The 15,742-nt window shown below is 34.1% G+C and overlaps 1 protein-coding gene across 2 annotated transcripts in view; it reads left to right on the top strand.

Moving 5' to 3' along the window:
- LOC121857245 (GDP-fucose transporter 1-like) overlaps positions 1-15,742 on the top strand; it is a 25,526-nt gene extending 9,784 nt beyond the window's left edge. For both annotated transcript variants that reach the window (XM_042353226.1, XM_042353227.1), the window contains exons 4-9: positions 683-821; positions 2,151-2,237; positions 2,815-2,894; positions 4,683-4,895; positions 6,559-6,763; positions 14,411-15,742. In XM_042353226.1, the coding sequence (XP_042209160.1) occupies positions 683-821; positions 2,151-2,237; positions 2,815-2,894; positions 4,683-4,895; positions 6,559-6,763; positions 14,411-14,448 (762 nt within the window). In that variant the 3' untranslated portion in view covers positions 14,449-15,742. The remainder of the gene's footprint in view (positions 1-682; positions 822-2,150; positions 2,238-2,814; positions 2,895-4,682; positions 4,896-6,558; positions 6,764-14,410) is intronic.

The raw sequence follows: 15,742 nt of genomic DNA, 5'->3' as shown, positions 1-15,742 counted from the left end.
AGGTAGGTTTTTTGTTGTTCATAAACTGATTTAATTTTCGGTATACTATTGGGGTTTTCTTGTTTGTGGGAACCAAATCCTTTTTCCCCATTTGGATCTGTTATTTGCTATCCCCAAATTTAATATGTGAATGGTGTTCAAGGAGCCTAACCCATTTGGATAATGAGGGATACTTGTACTATGTGTGATCATGCATTTCTTTTTATAACAGAAGTACCTCTCAGGCATCTTTGCTTATAGTGCGTAGTCTTTAGGGGTTAAAAACCCAGGATATGGATCTCTGATGTGACTGACTGGTGCTGTATAGACATGTCTGTTCATTTAGCTAATTTAGAAAATTAATCTTTGATTCATATAATCATTCCTTACTAATACCCTGAGGCCCAAATGGTGATAACATTTAGACATTGGCATGATTAAATTTTCTCATTTGTTTTTCAGTTTGGTAGGACAGGGATTTCTTAGGTTATGAAGTTCAATAGAACACAAAGCAGCATCTTATCAAGGGGTAACTGTGTTTATTTATAATCTTCTATTTTCCAATTAAATAATTATACATTTGGGTTTGTTCTTACGCTCCTTATTGTTTTTTAAAATCAAATTAATTTAGGGGGAATTTTTACAGCACATGTGTGAAAATGCAGAAACATTTTGAAATTGTTTTTCTTTACTTTGTTCACAGGTCTTACCTTTGACTTGTGTATTTGTAGCAATGATCTCCATGAACAATTTATCCTTGAAATATATGGGTGTAGCTTTCTACTTTGTTGGTCGTTCGCTGACAACAGTCTTCAATGTCACCTTTACATATTTGATTTTGGGTGAGTTGATTATTTTAATGTTTCCAATTTTAAAAAAATTATATTTTATGTCAAGGACCATTTTTTTTTAATTGTTACTCTCTTTAGTGCCAACAATTTATTTGTCCTGTTTACTTCAAACTAGATGACTATTACATTCTTAGAACTTGTGTTTTTTTAAATTTTCCATTCTTGATGCCGTTTGTCAGGTTCACTTTGTTCTATATTTTCCAAAGTGCTGTTTGTTGGAAAAGCATAACATTTTATTTGCATAGAATATATAACAAAGTTTTTACTGATATCCATCAGAAGCAACATGTATAATTGTTAATTAAAATTTGTTAAGAAATTTCTTGGGTACTTGTCTTTAGATTGACAGTAACAAGGATTCTATAAGCCTTTATGAAATGTAAGGATGCAGCAAGAGTGATTGAACTGAACCTTATTTATGAAAGATCAACACATACAGTACAAGGAGTAACTTATTGTTTTCAAGGCCACCTAATTAATAGAGGCTAAAAAGATTTACTGTGGCACATAGAAATAACAAGGAGGCAGAAAATTTAAAATATCTCCCAAATTCAGTTAGATGTTGACTATATTAATGATTCTTAGTGCTGTATGTAGTTGTTTAAAACTGAACCCTTTGTATGAGGTATAAGGACTTTGTATTTAACCTTATTCAACCATTCTCAGTAGGTGGATATAGCCTGATAGGAGCACTGAGTTGGATCCAAAATACATTACACTGTAGGAAAGGATGCCAATGAAGCTACCAGCACTAAATGTGCCCTGTTTCAAAGCTAATTTATTTTGGTTTACATTTGAAAAGTTATCTTTAATCTAGAGGTCCATAAAATTATGGAAGTACAGTAGTCTTTTTTTTATCCTATAAACTTATAAATTAAAAATGGAAAATGCTTGTTGGCAATAGTAATGTACAGAGTAAACTCAAGTAAACATTTTTCTTATATGTACGCAGTCTCCCTTACTAGAAAGCAAAAACAATACAGTACTTAAGTTATTCAAAGAGTTGGACATAATGTTTAGAAGGTAAATGTATACTGTATATGCAATAAGTGTGTTCAGTTGTCTTGTGGTGTAGGAAATAAAAGATGAGACAAAAGATACCAACTTCATATGTTTTGGTGATTGGTTTTGCTTTTAAGAGCATTATCTGGATCAAATTAAGAGGATACTGGACGAAGGATATGCTTGACTTGTCATACAAAATTAGATTGACTTTCAAAGATGAAATTAAGCAGAATGTGACACATTGTTATTTATTTATTTATTTATTTATTTTACATCTCTAACTTTCTAATACTTTATTTTGTCCCCTTCTTATAGGCCAGGTGACATCCATGTCTGCCATTTTATGCTGTGCTGTCATCATTGGAGGTTTCTGGTTGGGTGTTGACCAAGAGAATGTTGCAGGTATGTAGGTTCTCTTACACAGAGCCACTGTATAAAGTTTTATGGCTGTTAGCTGTCTCAGATAGGTTTGGTGGTTCAGTGGCTGTATTTTTAATAGGTTTGAATTTAGAAATGCCACCTTTCTTTGGGAGGGGAATTTTAGAGAAATTAACTGCTTCAAGTGTGAGGCAGGGAGAGTCTTATTATGACCCAACCCATGGTACCCTTTTTTGGGGGTGATTTATTTATGCTTGCTTCAGTACTGTGCTTCTCCCTTGGTAGAACTAGACGTCAGCAAGTATAGTGAGAGAATGAAGTACATCACAGAATGGTTGAGCTATCTGACACACATATGTGGAGCCCATAAACAGTTGGCAGACTCTGGAACCTTGGAAAGAGGTTGCCAGTGACACCATTCACTGTTTTGGGTAGTCAGATTTCATTAAACTTTGGCTAAAGCTGGAAAGGTCATAAAATGGGACTTGATTCTGCGAATTTTCTTTAGGAGCAACTTTAAAACTCACAAGGTGTCTCAGCTATGCTTAACCTTGCCTCTAAGGAGTCCAGTAATCTTCATTAAACTTATCTTGTTTTCCAGGATCACTGTCTCTTCTGGGAGTATCATTTGGATTTCTCTCTGCAGCTTTTGTCTCTCTCAATGCAATATACACTAAAAGAGTAAGTATATTTTTTTCCAGTTTATTATAGCTATTATTCATTTCTTTAATAATTATGTCCCAGAACTATAATCTATTCACTCAAACCTTCCAACTGAGGCTAAGGGTCAGATTGTAGCAAGGCAACTGCTTGGATGGCAGACGGACTCGGGGAAAGTCACTACAGTTCTTTATTATTTAATCTTGTAATTATATTCTGATATTTTTAGCGATAATAACTATTCTTTGTTGATATCTGATAGTTTCCACACTTGGGGAAGCAGAAATTAGCATGTGTAATGCTTTGGTAATATAAGTTCCTTAAGGAGAACATGAAAAAGATTACAGTAAAAATTTCAGCGACATACTGTACTCCACCTTGCTGTGTGACATAATGTAGCAAGACAGAATTTGTTCATCGTGTTCGTGTTCTTTTTATGATATTTTTCTTACCCGAGCGTTTCACATACAGTACTGATTTTTGCTTCCCCAAGTGCGGAAATTATCGGAGATAAACACAGAAGAGTTATTATCCCTTAAAATATTGTAGTATAAATGTGATAGATTAAATAATAAAGAACTGTCATGATTTCCCGTGTGTCCGTCTGCCAACCTATCAGATGCCTTGCTATAACTGACCTTAGGCCTCAGTTGTAAGGTTCGAGTGATCAGACTATAGTTCTGGGATATAAGAGAATTGTGTATGCTGCTCTACCAGTGATATATCCCTCATGTTGAACACAGTTACTTTTTAAAAGAAGATCACTTTTTAAAAGAGATGTCCATATTTTCTGGTATTCGCCCTTAAGCAAATTTCCATATCGAAACTAAATCAGTTCAAGGCTATCACTTCTCTGTTACCGTAGCTCCTTTTTAGCCTAGTAGGATTTGGTTTTCTCTCTCAGCCATATCCAGTTTATATTCACATTCCTTCTTTAAGTCAGAGAGTACAGAGATATCTGGTTATAGACCCTGGTACTGTACTTGATGGATTTTCTAGGTTTCTCTGTTTTAATTTTGATGAAGATTTAGTTTGAGTAATATTTTGGGAGTAAAATTTCCTAGACTTGAGATTAGTTTTTTATTTATTTCACCAACTGGAATTGTTGGTAAAAGACACTCACACACATGCGGATGATACAGTATAAGTATACTTCCAAGCACGCTTGCTCGCTCACTTACCCACTCACTAAGCATATACAGGTTATATGTGTGCTCTCTCTCTCTCTCAAGCAAAAAGTATAAACAGAGTATATTTATGCTGAGATTATACAGTAGTACTGAATAACATAAATTTGCATAATGGTACAGTCTCGTTCAAAATTCTTCGAACACTGCTGGAGACAGCTGGCAACCCAAAGATGTTTGTTTGCTATAGCACATAGTATAATATAATACGAAACAACAAAGCCCATCCATTAAATTAAGCAACGGGGAACTAAGTAACCAATCACTGATCACTTTTGCATTTACTCATAGTTTTTACTACGTACTATAGTAAACAAACGGCTTTGAGTTGCCAGCTGTCTCCAGCAGTGTTCAAAGAATCTTAAACGAGACTGTACCATAAACCATACTCTGTACCTGTATTAGATATATTTAGGTTACCTGAGTTTATGGTACTCTTAGAACCAAAGCACTTATGTAAATAATGTGAATTTATATAATACAGTAGTACTATATTCCAGAAAGCAAAAGGCATACATTAAGTTGCTTCTCACAATAAAGTTCACTATTTTAGATTGTTGCAACTGACTGACTGTAAAAACTATGGACTGAATTTATGTCCTGCATTATTTCTTCAACACAGGTCCTGCCCACTCTGGATGGTTCTATATGGGTTCTCTGTTATTACAACAATGTCATGGCTTCCGTACTTTTCCTGCCACTAATTGTCTTCAATGGAGAATTGTATGCTGCTTACCTGATGGTTACTGAAGGCAGTCTACACTTCTGGGGTCTGATGGTTGTTGGAGGATTTTGTGGCTTTGCTATGGGGTATGTCGCTGGTCTCCAAATTCAGGTAATGTTCAAATTATTATATTGTACAGTATTATTGGTAATACTGTATATACATAATGTTTGTGAGATCTGAGGTCCTGATGGTACAGGTGAATCTTGAAAAGGTACTGACCCAGGAGATAATTGCTTTTAAGAGAGAGCAGGATGTAATATGCAGTGCTTGGAGGTGAGACAAATCCACCCTAGCCTTAACTGGTCTCAGTCTGATCAGATCTAATGTTAGTTTGGGGTTAACCAGATTTGCTCATGGATTAAGTTTGGATGAGCTTGAAGACTCTGATAGAATGCCCAAGTAGGCAGTTAATCTTTAGCTGTTTATTATCAAAAGCACAAACCTCTTGATTATCCAAACTTGAAAATGCTTTGCATGTCTCATAAAACAATGAGTGAAATCGTGTATAAGACTACAGGTATTACTAAGGTATTTGTGATGCCCTCCAAGATTACCTCATGTAATGTATCTAACTAGGGTGTACAGGGTGCAGCCCATAACACCTATAATTTAGACATCTAGATTTAATCCATTGATTAGTAATACCCTCTATTGCAGCCATCACCCTGAAAGATGGAGAATAGAAGCAGCAGTTACCACTGAAAGCTTAGGGGTACAGACAGTCCTCACTGTACAAGAGATACATGCCACAGAAGTCGTGTGTAAAGCAAAAAAGTCATATAGTAAAAGTAATATTCCCTTAGACATACCCGGTAGTGTTATAATAGCTCAGTAAATCAGTACAGAATATCACTATTGGTAAATGTATAATTAAATTTATGCTCACAGGAAATAATTTAAACAGGAAAAAAGTCCATATAGATATTGTGGGGATATTTTTACTCATTTGCAGTATTGTTCATATCACTCATGAACCTTCTCATTGGTTTCCTTCACAGAGGAAAGGACATACCTCCTAACTAAAAGGTCCCATTATAATGAGCTGAACAATGAACACATGTTAATACTACTGAGTTGTAAGGTTATGAGTCTGTTGCTTGTTTACCCATTAAGTACATAATGTAAATAGAGATGAAGACAATGTATCCCACGGAGAAATAATCCTGAGCCATATTTCATATTACTATACAGTATACTTTATTAAGATTTATATTTTGTTGTTTCCATATTGTGTTACCTGGTCAAACAGCAATGAAAATAAACTTGAATATTTTATGTGGAAATGTGTTAATATAGAGAGACCCACATAATACAAAAGGCAGTTTTATCTTTACTCGTCTCTTTGATGTAAATTTTTTCATATATATTTTTTTTTAATAAGGGTTGCTATAGTTCCACATCATTCTTTAAGCAGTTGTGTACAATTCCTTATCCCAAGTGTTTCGTCTTGAGATTAAGTATGAAAGCAAGATTCTTGAAATAACTTAAACATTAAATAAAAGCTCATCATGCAGTGTTTCTAGCAAGGTTGTAATGTCTTCAACTCTTCAAAAGAGTCAGAGGTTGAAATATTTGATAAGGGTTGCCTAGTCACTACCTTTTGGTTGTGGTCAAATACCTGTAATGTAGATAAAAGTAATGAAGGCCTTTATGAAATTAATCTTTGTAAATTCTATTTCTAAAATTTATGTACTTGATATGATATCTGCCTGTTTGATTTTAACAATGTTTTTTACCTTTATTCTGCAATTTACCTTGATTTCCTTTGCAGGTTACATCTCCACTCACCCATAATATCAGTGGGACAGCCAAGGCATGTGCCCAGACGGTGTTGGCAACATGGTGGTATGCTGAGTCGAAGGCAGTACTCTGGTGGCTGAGCAACTGGGTAGTGTTAGGGGGATCCTTAGCATACACATACATCAAGCAGCTTGAAATGAGAGCGACTCACAATGCTCCAAAACCACTTCAGTCGGGTAAAGAGAAAATTTGAAAGTAGGGATCGTAGTGGTTAAAGAGTTAATTATTGATGCTTTATAGACCTGTGATTTAAAATGCAGCACTCTTTTATAATATCTGATAAAGATTCTCTGATTGAAGACTAGATAGGACTGTGGAAATAGCTTAGAAATAGGTATAATTTCCACAGCAGTACAAAGTATTTTGTAAGAGAATTAACTTGTTCTGTCTTGTTTCTGCATTTCTCAGGGACAAAATAAATCACTTCTGTGCACTGCTTTTTCACCCTTGATTTGACTTTACTATGTAATATATGCACAAGGTTGCAAATTTTGTTATTTTTGCTTCACTCAGGACGTACAAATGTGGTGTGTGTGTGATTGAATGATATTTTATTTATTTACCCCCAAGAATACAGTAAAACTTTGAGTTGAAATTTATGACAAAATGCAATTTTTATTCCTACTTTAATTGGTTCCTTTAATAAATAATTAGTTTTATATACTGTATTTAATAAGTAAAGAGCATAGTCTATTTATTTAAAATGAGATTGTTCAGAGGAAGGTTAGTGCAGATATTCCATGATAAAATTATTGTTATACATGAGGTTGAGGACTGTGTATATTCAACAAAATGGGTATTGAACACAATATTTACAATCATGAGCATTTAGTCTTCCAGTCTTAATTTTTAATGATGTTTAAGGGAGGTTCTTTTTCCCCCCCAGCTATGGTAAGGTTCGATTCAGAAAATTATGTACAGTACAAAGATGGTTACAGGTCAAAATAGACCCCAATGTAACCTAAATTTTAGTGTTTGAAGACATGAGGATAAGGGCACACAAGGATTGGAGCTCATTAAGACTGGAGCTTATTAGGACTGGGGCCCAATCTTAACCTCACTCTGTCATATATGATCTATATATTTGTCAAATCAAAACACAACTGTTCCATCATTTCTGGCACTTTATACGCATCAAGTTCAGTTATGTGGCACATAACACTTACAGTATGCTCACCAAATTATACGAAGATTATCATTTGTATCTTTTTTCTTTATGTTTCTCTTCAGTAGGGTTATAGTGTACCTAACGCATAAATTTATAATAATTTAGATATTGTACTGGGCATTTAAAAAAATTGTGGGGAATATAAAATTTGTGTGAACATTGAACAGGTTGTGTGGAGTCAGACAAGGTGAGTCACCTGTGTAGTAAATTGGATGTAAAATTGAAAGAACATTATGCCACTGTTCTCATGCATATTGTACTTCATAATCATGATTTATTTCATAATACTACAGTATATATACTGTATTGGTATACCTGTATCAACATCTCACACTGTCTAAAACCTCTAAAAGGGCATATCACAATGCTGTATCTATCATGGTCCTGCCATCATTTCTGCTTATTTTTTACAAGATATCCATAAGTTTACTGGAGTTTATCCTAATCTTTTTATGTTTCATTGATTATAACTTATAACAGTGTATAATATGTACTGTAGGTGCACTCTGTATTTGTAATGCTTTCTTCTCTTTCAAAACTGACAGATTATTTCTTTTATATTTTACTTTGTCAGCTGTTCTTATTGTACATAATTTACATTCCACTGATTTTCTTGATGCCTCATACGTACACCCAGTAAAAGAAGTATCTTAGGAGAGGTCTGGTGAATTTTGAACTGAACAATCCTTTTGGCTCACTACCGATCTGAGGTATACCTCATGGGCCTTTATCAAAAAACCTTCTTTTGTGGTGTCATTTTGTTTCACACAAAATTATAAAGATACTATTTTTACCAAGTGTACATATTTGTACTGTACTGTACTGTCTATAGTTATAGGTTATAATCTCTTACATGTGCATACTCAAATTGCCCTCATACTGTACAACATTTTCTGGTTTCCATTCCTCGATTTCTTGCTTCATAAAAATAAATACTTTTATTTATAATAATGTCTTTACAGTTACATGGCAGAATTTGGGTAAAGTTTGGATAGAAGAAAGGTATAGACAGGTAATAATAAGATTTTATTTTTAGTGTAATGGGATGTAATGTAAATGGTATAACTTGTATTACTGGCAAGTCAACCATAACACAATATAAAGATAAATGACTAAGAGTAATATTTGGGTTTAAAGTTAATATTGAAGTTTTATTTATTATTACAGTGGTCCCTCGGTTAACGAACACAATTCGTTCCAGAAGGTCGTTCATTAACCAAAAATTTCGTTAACTGAAACCATTGTTTCAATGGGATTTTGAGTAATTGGTTCCAGCTCACCGAAAATTACATACAAAGTAAAATAAAAATGCAGTAAAGTACACTTACTTTGAGGTGTGTATGTAGAAGGCTCCTGATTGATGATGATGATGATGGGAATTAGAAGTGGGGTTGGAGGAGAAGGGAGAAGAAAAATCATCCCATGCTTGATGCTGTCATTTCACCCATAAAATTTTAAGTTCACTAGGTGCAATTCAAGATTATTTTCTTTAAATCAACATTGCACTGCACTATATATTGTCAATATGTTAAATAAATTTCAGAATGACCAATAATTGTACTGTAAAAACGTAAAAATACTTTGTGTTCAAGAGACCCACAAACAAGATGTTTCCTCCACTGCCCAGAGATACAAACTGAGGCCTTGGTGGGTGAGTGAAGTGGCTGATGGGCACACCAAAAACTAGTTCCCTGCACTGCAATTATGTTAAATAAGTGCTAAAATGACTAAAAAATTTAATATAAAACTTGGAAAATTATTGAATAGCACAACCTTCTTGATATTTACTCCAATTTTAACGAATGTAAGCCCTAGAACTGATTTCTGTATTGGCGGACTAATCTTCCAGCTGGTGAGCAAGCCAAAGCATGCCAAAACATTTTCGTAAGAATTTCGTTAACCAAATTTTTGTTCGTTAAGAAAGGTAATTCGTTAACCGAGGCGTTCGTTAACCGCGGGACCACTGTATTAGTGTTTATCATTCATCATAATAAATTTCCTTATGACTAAATATACAGTAAACACATACTGGTCAGGAAGACCAGTGCCATGCACTTAGGATCACTTTTTAGCATTACTTTATACAGTACAGTACAGTACTACAATATATAGTTAGCCTAGTTTTGACTAGGAATTGACTATCAAAAGCTGGGTGATAATACTGTACTACCTGCAAGTCATATACTGTAGTTTGATATATACAGTACAGTATTAATTGTGAAAGAATGGAGCTATTTTATAAGTGAACGAAAATAATCAAAGAAGATTTACAGTACCGTACAACACTTATCTTAAGGAAATATTAGTGAAGAAAAAAGATGTGAGAAAGTAGAAGAATGCACAGAGGTTGAAGTCTCTTGGAACAGTCAATAGTGACAAAGTGTTCAAGATGTGTAGAAGCATTCATACTTTTTTTTCACTTGAGACGAGCTAAGATTATACATGGATTTATTGATTCTTTTGTAAGACTGTAAAAAAACTCTGATCATAATTACAAGTCAGCTGGTTTTATTTATTGTTGTTAAATCATAATTTCCGATCCATGTCTTTGAGTGTAGATTGTAATAGTCCGTGGCAGTTAATGATGTATTCTTTTCAGCATTACTGTAGCATTATTTTTGGTGCTCCTTTGTAATTCTGTCAAATGGTCAGTAGGTGTAAAGGAGTACATGCTGCTTTATCTTTTAGCAATCTTTTTATCTATTAGTTAGGGGATGATAGTTAACTTTGTTGTGAATGATAGTTTACTTTGTTGTGAATGATACAGTTTACTTTGTTGTGAGTCTGTATTGATTTATAAATATTCTACTGCATATAAATCATTTAACTGATTTATATATGATGAGGATTTTGTGTGAATGATATGTTGTCTGTATGTACCTGTATGAACCATAACGCCAGCAAAATGTTCTCAAGTTTATAGTGATCACTCGGCATCATGTCTTACAGAAGTATTGAGAGGGTCAACAGTATGACTGAATTGTTTGCTGAAGGATTCTAATTTTTAAAACAAAACAGGAATACATTTTAGTTTTTGATGCAGGTAGTCCCCAATTTATGGAGGTTCGATTTACGAAAATCCGAAGTTGCAAAAAAAAAAGTCCCATACGTGTGTGTGTGTGTGTGTGTGTATATATATATATATATATATATATATATATATATATATATATATATATATATATATATATATATATATATATATATATATATATATATATATATATATATATATATATATATATATATTGAAGTATATATTGATACAATACATTTCATACTTTAGGTATTCACTGATTTCAATTCATGTACGTCAGCCTCAGGATACATACGTAATATCTAATTGGTGAAAACAGTGAAACATCCTGGGTCATCTCAGGTCTAGATGTCCCAGCTTTGTAAAACAGAACTTAACCTGGAATTTATTTATTTTTAATTTCATGTTTATGGGGCTCTCTGTAATAACATTATGTTTTGCTTCCAATCGCATTTGTGAATAAAGTTTCCCCTGCATTGTGTTGATGTACTGTGTGGAGTTTACCATAATTAAACTTAAATTTAAAAGTAATTTCTTAAATGTATCATCAAGAAATGCCATAAATATTTTATTAAATTTGAAAAGGGCTGTGGTAGATTTCCAAATTAAAAGGATGTACAGGTACCAGTAAGCCCCAATTGTCCTCGACTTTTCATAAGAGGTTCTCTAAAATTGAAATTTTATTTACTGTATGTAAATTTTATAAGAAACTAATGCAATTATGACATGATGTTCGCTTAAATATACCGGTAGTGTTCTTAGTCATGTCTCGGTTAAATAGTAAGAATAGCTAATAGCTAGTTTAAGTAGGTTATCTTTTCAATTCCTCTTTCAAAACATCATTTAAGTTGTCAGAAAGAACACTTTCATATTTACGGTCTTGTTTATTTGATTTATAGATCTTTAGGCGTATGTCCTGAGAGAAGAATGGTAGGATACCCTATCCTGGTAAGGAGGAAATGTGAAGATTTTTTATATTAATTTTGCATGTGTTGTGTGTTTTTAAATGTGTTTTTGTATTATTATATGTACTGTTCCTAATAAAGCTATTTTCTCTCATCAGCATGATATACTGTAGTTAGCCATTATTATTGGAAAATAAACCCCTGTTACATTTTAGCCGTGAGTATCAAAGTTTATTTTTCGCTGTAAACTAATTTTTGAGGAGTAAATTTTTATGTTTTGGCAGGATTCTTTGTCTATGGCAGGTCAGCAAAGCCAACAGTTTATTATGAACACTTCAGCTGTACAGAACATCTAAAGTAGGGTGAAAGTTTTCTTTCTTTCAGTCTTTCTCTGTCAAGAGCAAGTCTTAGGCTAAGTTTGAAGCAGTGTCTGAGTTGAAATCATATAAGTGTGGAGTTATCAGGTAGTACTGTATTATATATCCAATGTCATAATGATTAAATTAATTCATCATAATTGCATTTGATGGTTGCATGACCTGAAGGGTATTGCATCTCCTTATACTTTGGTATGTACTACAGTAGCTTGTTTCCCAATTTCATCTCACAGAGAAGGACCTAGGTATTGGCTAAGAACTTCATTAGCATATCCTCAGGGCTATGCACAGTTTCGTTCAAGATTCTTCAAACACTGCTGGAGACAGCTGGCAACTCAAGGCCCTTTGTTTACTATAGTACGTAGTCAAAATTATGAATGAATGCAAAAGTGATCGGTGATTGGCTACTTAGTTCCCCGTTGCTTAATTAATGGTTGGGCTTTGTTGTTTCGTATTATATTGTACTACGTACTACAGTAAACAAACGGCCTTGAGTTGCCAGCTGTCTCCAGCAGTGTTCAAAGAATCTTGAACGAGACTGTACCTCTAGGGCATTTGTAAGGTTAGTTTCTTTCATCGTATCCAGTACTGCCCATTTAGTAGACAACTCTGCTGCCATACTACCACCTACAATACAACTTTATGCCACTGCCCACATAGCCACTCATGCCTTATGCCACAATCCTCAACACAACCTTATACCACTACTCACATCACCTCCAATGCTACCAACAACAGCACCTTATGCCAGTACCCACACAACCTCTCATACTAAAATGAACTGAGGAGTCACCTTCAAACGCTGTGTTGTTTTTTCTTCCCTTTGTTTTCTGAGATCTGCTGCTTACTGCTATCTGCTTCATTGCAGATTTTTTCTTTGCTTCCTTACATGTCCATTATTGGTGGTGTCCAAGCACACTCATCACCCCCTGCTCTTGCGGCACCCCTATGGTGATGTAGTTTGAGCAGGAACTGGCAATAAACCTGAGATTAACATCCAAGGCTTACAACACTCTGCCTCCTCTCAGGAGTAAGCCTTTTGCTTCATTCATCACCCACTAGACTAGACGACGTGGAACCAGGACCCACCACTTCTTTCTCTACATTATTTATGAGAGCTTACCTTCACATTATTGTCAGAGTCTGATGCAATTTATATGAGTATTGCTTCAGCTGCATACAGAGACCCAGATTTCCCTTCTCGGTATATATTTAAGTACTGTACCAACTAATGTGCAGATTTCACAGTTTTGAACCAAAAGTTTTCCTTTCATAGGATTAAGGTGCTATGTAGAACGTGAGTAGCATAATTATAAAATGGCAACCACCAAAACACATTGTCATGATTTAACAAGGGTTTATTGTACAGTACCTAATTTATGAAAACAAGAAGGTGCTACCGGGTTCTTCCCTCTGTACAGTAGTTTCATATTACAGTAGTTATTGTATGTATTAAACAATAAACTTAGTGACTGTAGGATTAAACTGAGCAGATGACACTATTAAGAGTAACTAGTAGAAAATCTGAATTTCATAAACCTGACTTACAGTATTTATACCTAGACCTTTATACTGTATTTATATTCAGTTATCTAAAGCTTTATTTTTACTCTAGATGTTTATATAGATATAAAATTTTATGTATGATCTGTTATTTGTGGGATACTGTTTGGTTGGCATGTTCATGTATATCAAGCATTTGGATGCGAGGTTTTTACACCATTACCAGATCTCTTGGCCTATCCTGTACTGTACTTGTTGGGTCTTTGTGAACTTAATTGGCTGACTGTGTAGTAATAAGCATATGGTACTTCCTACTTTATTTTTTAAGAATCTACATAAAGTAGTACTGCATCAATGTTTGAATTTCATATTTTATCATATACAGTTTTACATTACTTGTACAACTGCTCCTCAACTTAGGGACCCAAATCCAGGTCGTAAGTCGAATTGGTCGTAAGTCGAAAATGCTTAAATAATACATAGAAAATCTAAAATGGGTGTCTCTTTTTCTTCTCAGCACCACAAAACTCTCACTTTTAAGCTTGCCAGCCATTTTAAAAGGAATTACAAACGAAAATTTAGTCAGTACACAGCGCAATCACTAACATCGGGACTCGAAAATACGTAATTTGAAAAAATTTTGGTACGACTGGGGCGGTCGTATGTCGAGGAGTAGCTGTACTGTATTATGATTGCTACTCTGAAACTATAGAGAAAAAAAAGGAACTAGAATAAGTACTGTATAATGTATGTGGCATTAACTTTTTGGTAGGTTGTTCTTAATGAAGTATCTGTATTTGTTAAGAGTATCTTACAGTTTATAATTTTTTCAGACATCACAGGGAAAATCGAGGAACAGATGAAGGGTTAAAGAGTTGGAGAAATTTATTGTCACCAGTGATGTTCAGAAGCTCAGCAAATTTATGGGAGTACAGTATGAACTCTGGATGCAAGAAAAAACAACAACAACAAATACTGTAATGTTCAAAATAGTAATATGTGAGGTGAATAGGATACAAAGAATAAGGAATATAGAAATGTGGAGATGAAGTAGTGTAAGTGTTGGATAGAATACTGACCAAGGTTTGTTCATATGCAATGTATAGACTTTGAGGAATGGGAAATAAAAGATTGATAAAGAGTGTGTAATTCAGAGTTGGATAGAAGGAAAGAAGAAGACAAGGAAGATGGAAGGATAGAGTGAAGAAAGGGGGGGGACATCCAGGAGGCAATAAAGCATGGCACCAAGTGGGATATGGGAATGTCACATATTTAAGAGTGAAAGGATTGATTTTCACCATTGCATAACATTGTGGGATAAGGTTTGTAGGAGTGAAAAGAATAAACATGATATGAGTATAGTATAGTACAGTACCATACCAGTAATCATGGTCTGTTTGTTTTATTTGGTGATTTCATTATACAGGGTACTGTATATGTGTTCTGTACAGTATATGATCATGGTAAATTTTTAAAACTTTTTCTAGGATTTTAGTATTTCTTAAGCCAAAATGTATTTATTGAAATGAATTGCAGTTCTTAAAGTAGTGAAATTTATTGGAAAGTTTTGAATTATTTGTACAGTACATGAAAATTGCAAGTTGGGTACATTAACTTTTAAGTACAGTACAGTATAGACTGAATAAACATTTAATGTTAAAATGTAAGGAAAATATGGAATATAAAAGGTGAGGGTGAAAACAATAATTTAAATATTTTGGTTCTACACTGTAATTAGCATATGGAGAGGATGATTGAAAACAGAAAGGGAGAAAATGAAGACATAGAAGGTTAAAATGCCAGAGAGAGGTGTGAGTATTGAAGAATGTGCTTAACTGTGCAGAAATAGGGGTGCATGAGGGCAATCTACATAATTATATCCACCCTGGTAGATAGTGGAGGACAGTGCTATGATTATATACAAAGTTTTAGTTGTATGAAGTTCTGTGTTTTACTTTAGATTATATTCAGTATGAGTTGTACTTATTCACCACTGCACTTCATCATACATAAGTGTGTATTTGGTATACAGTATTATGTAATGGAAAACTTTTTCTGATTTCAATCAATATTTACAGTACAGTACAGTGTGTCCATGAGGTAAAAACACCCATACTTATGAATGTGATCCCATTGTATCCATGATAAAAATCCAGCTCAACTTA

Source organism: Homarus americanus, unplaced genomic scaffold (genome assembly GCF_018991925.1).
Source record: "Homarus americanus isolate GMGI-L3 unplaced genomic scaffold, GMGI_Hamer_2.0 scaffold20465, whole genome shotgun sequence".
Classification (NCBI taxonomy): Eukaryota; Metazoa; Arthropoda; class Malacostraca; order Decapoda; family Nephropidae; genus Homarus; species Homarus americanus.
Note: the sequence above shows the minus strand (reverse complement) of the source record. Positions and strands in the feature narration are given on the sequence as shown.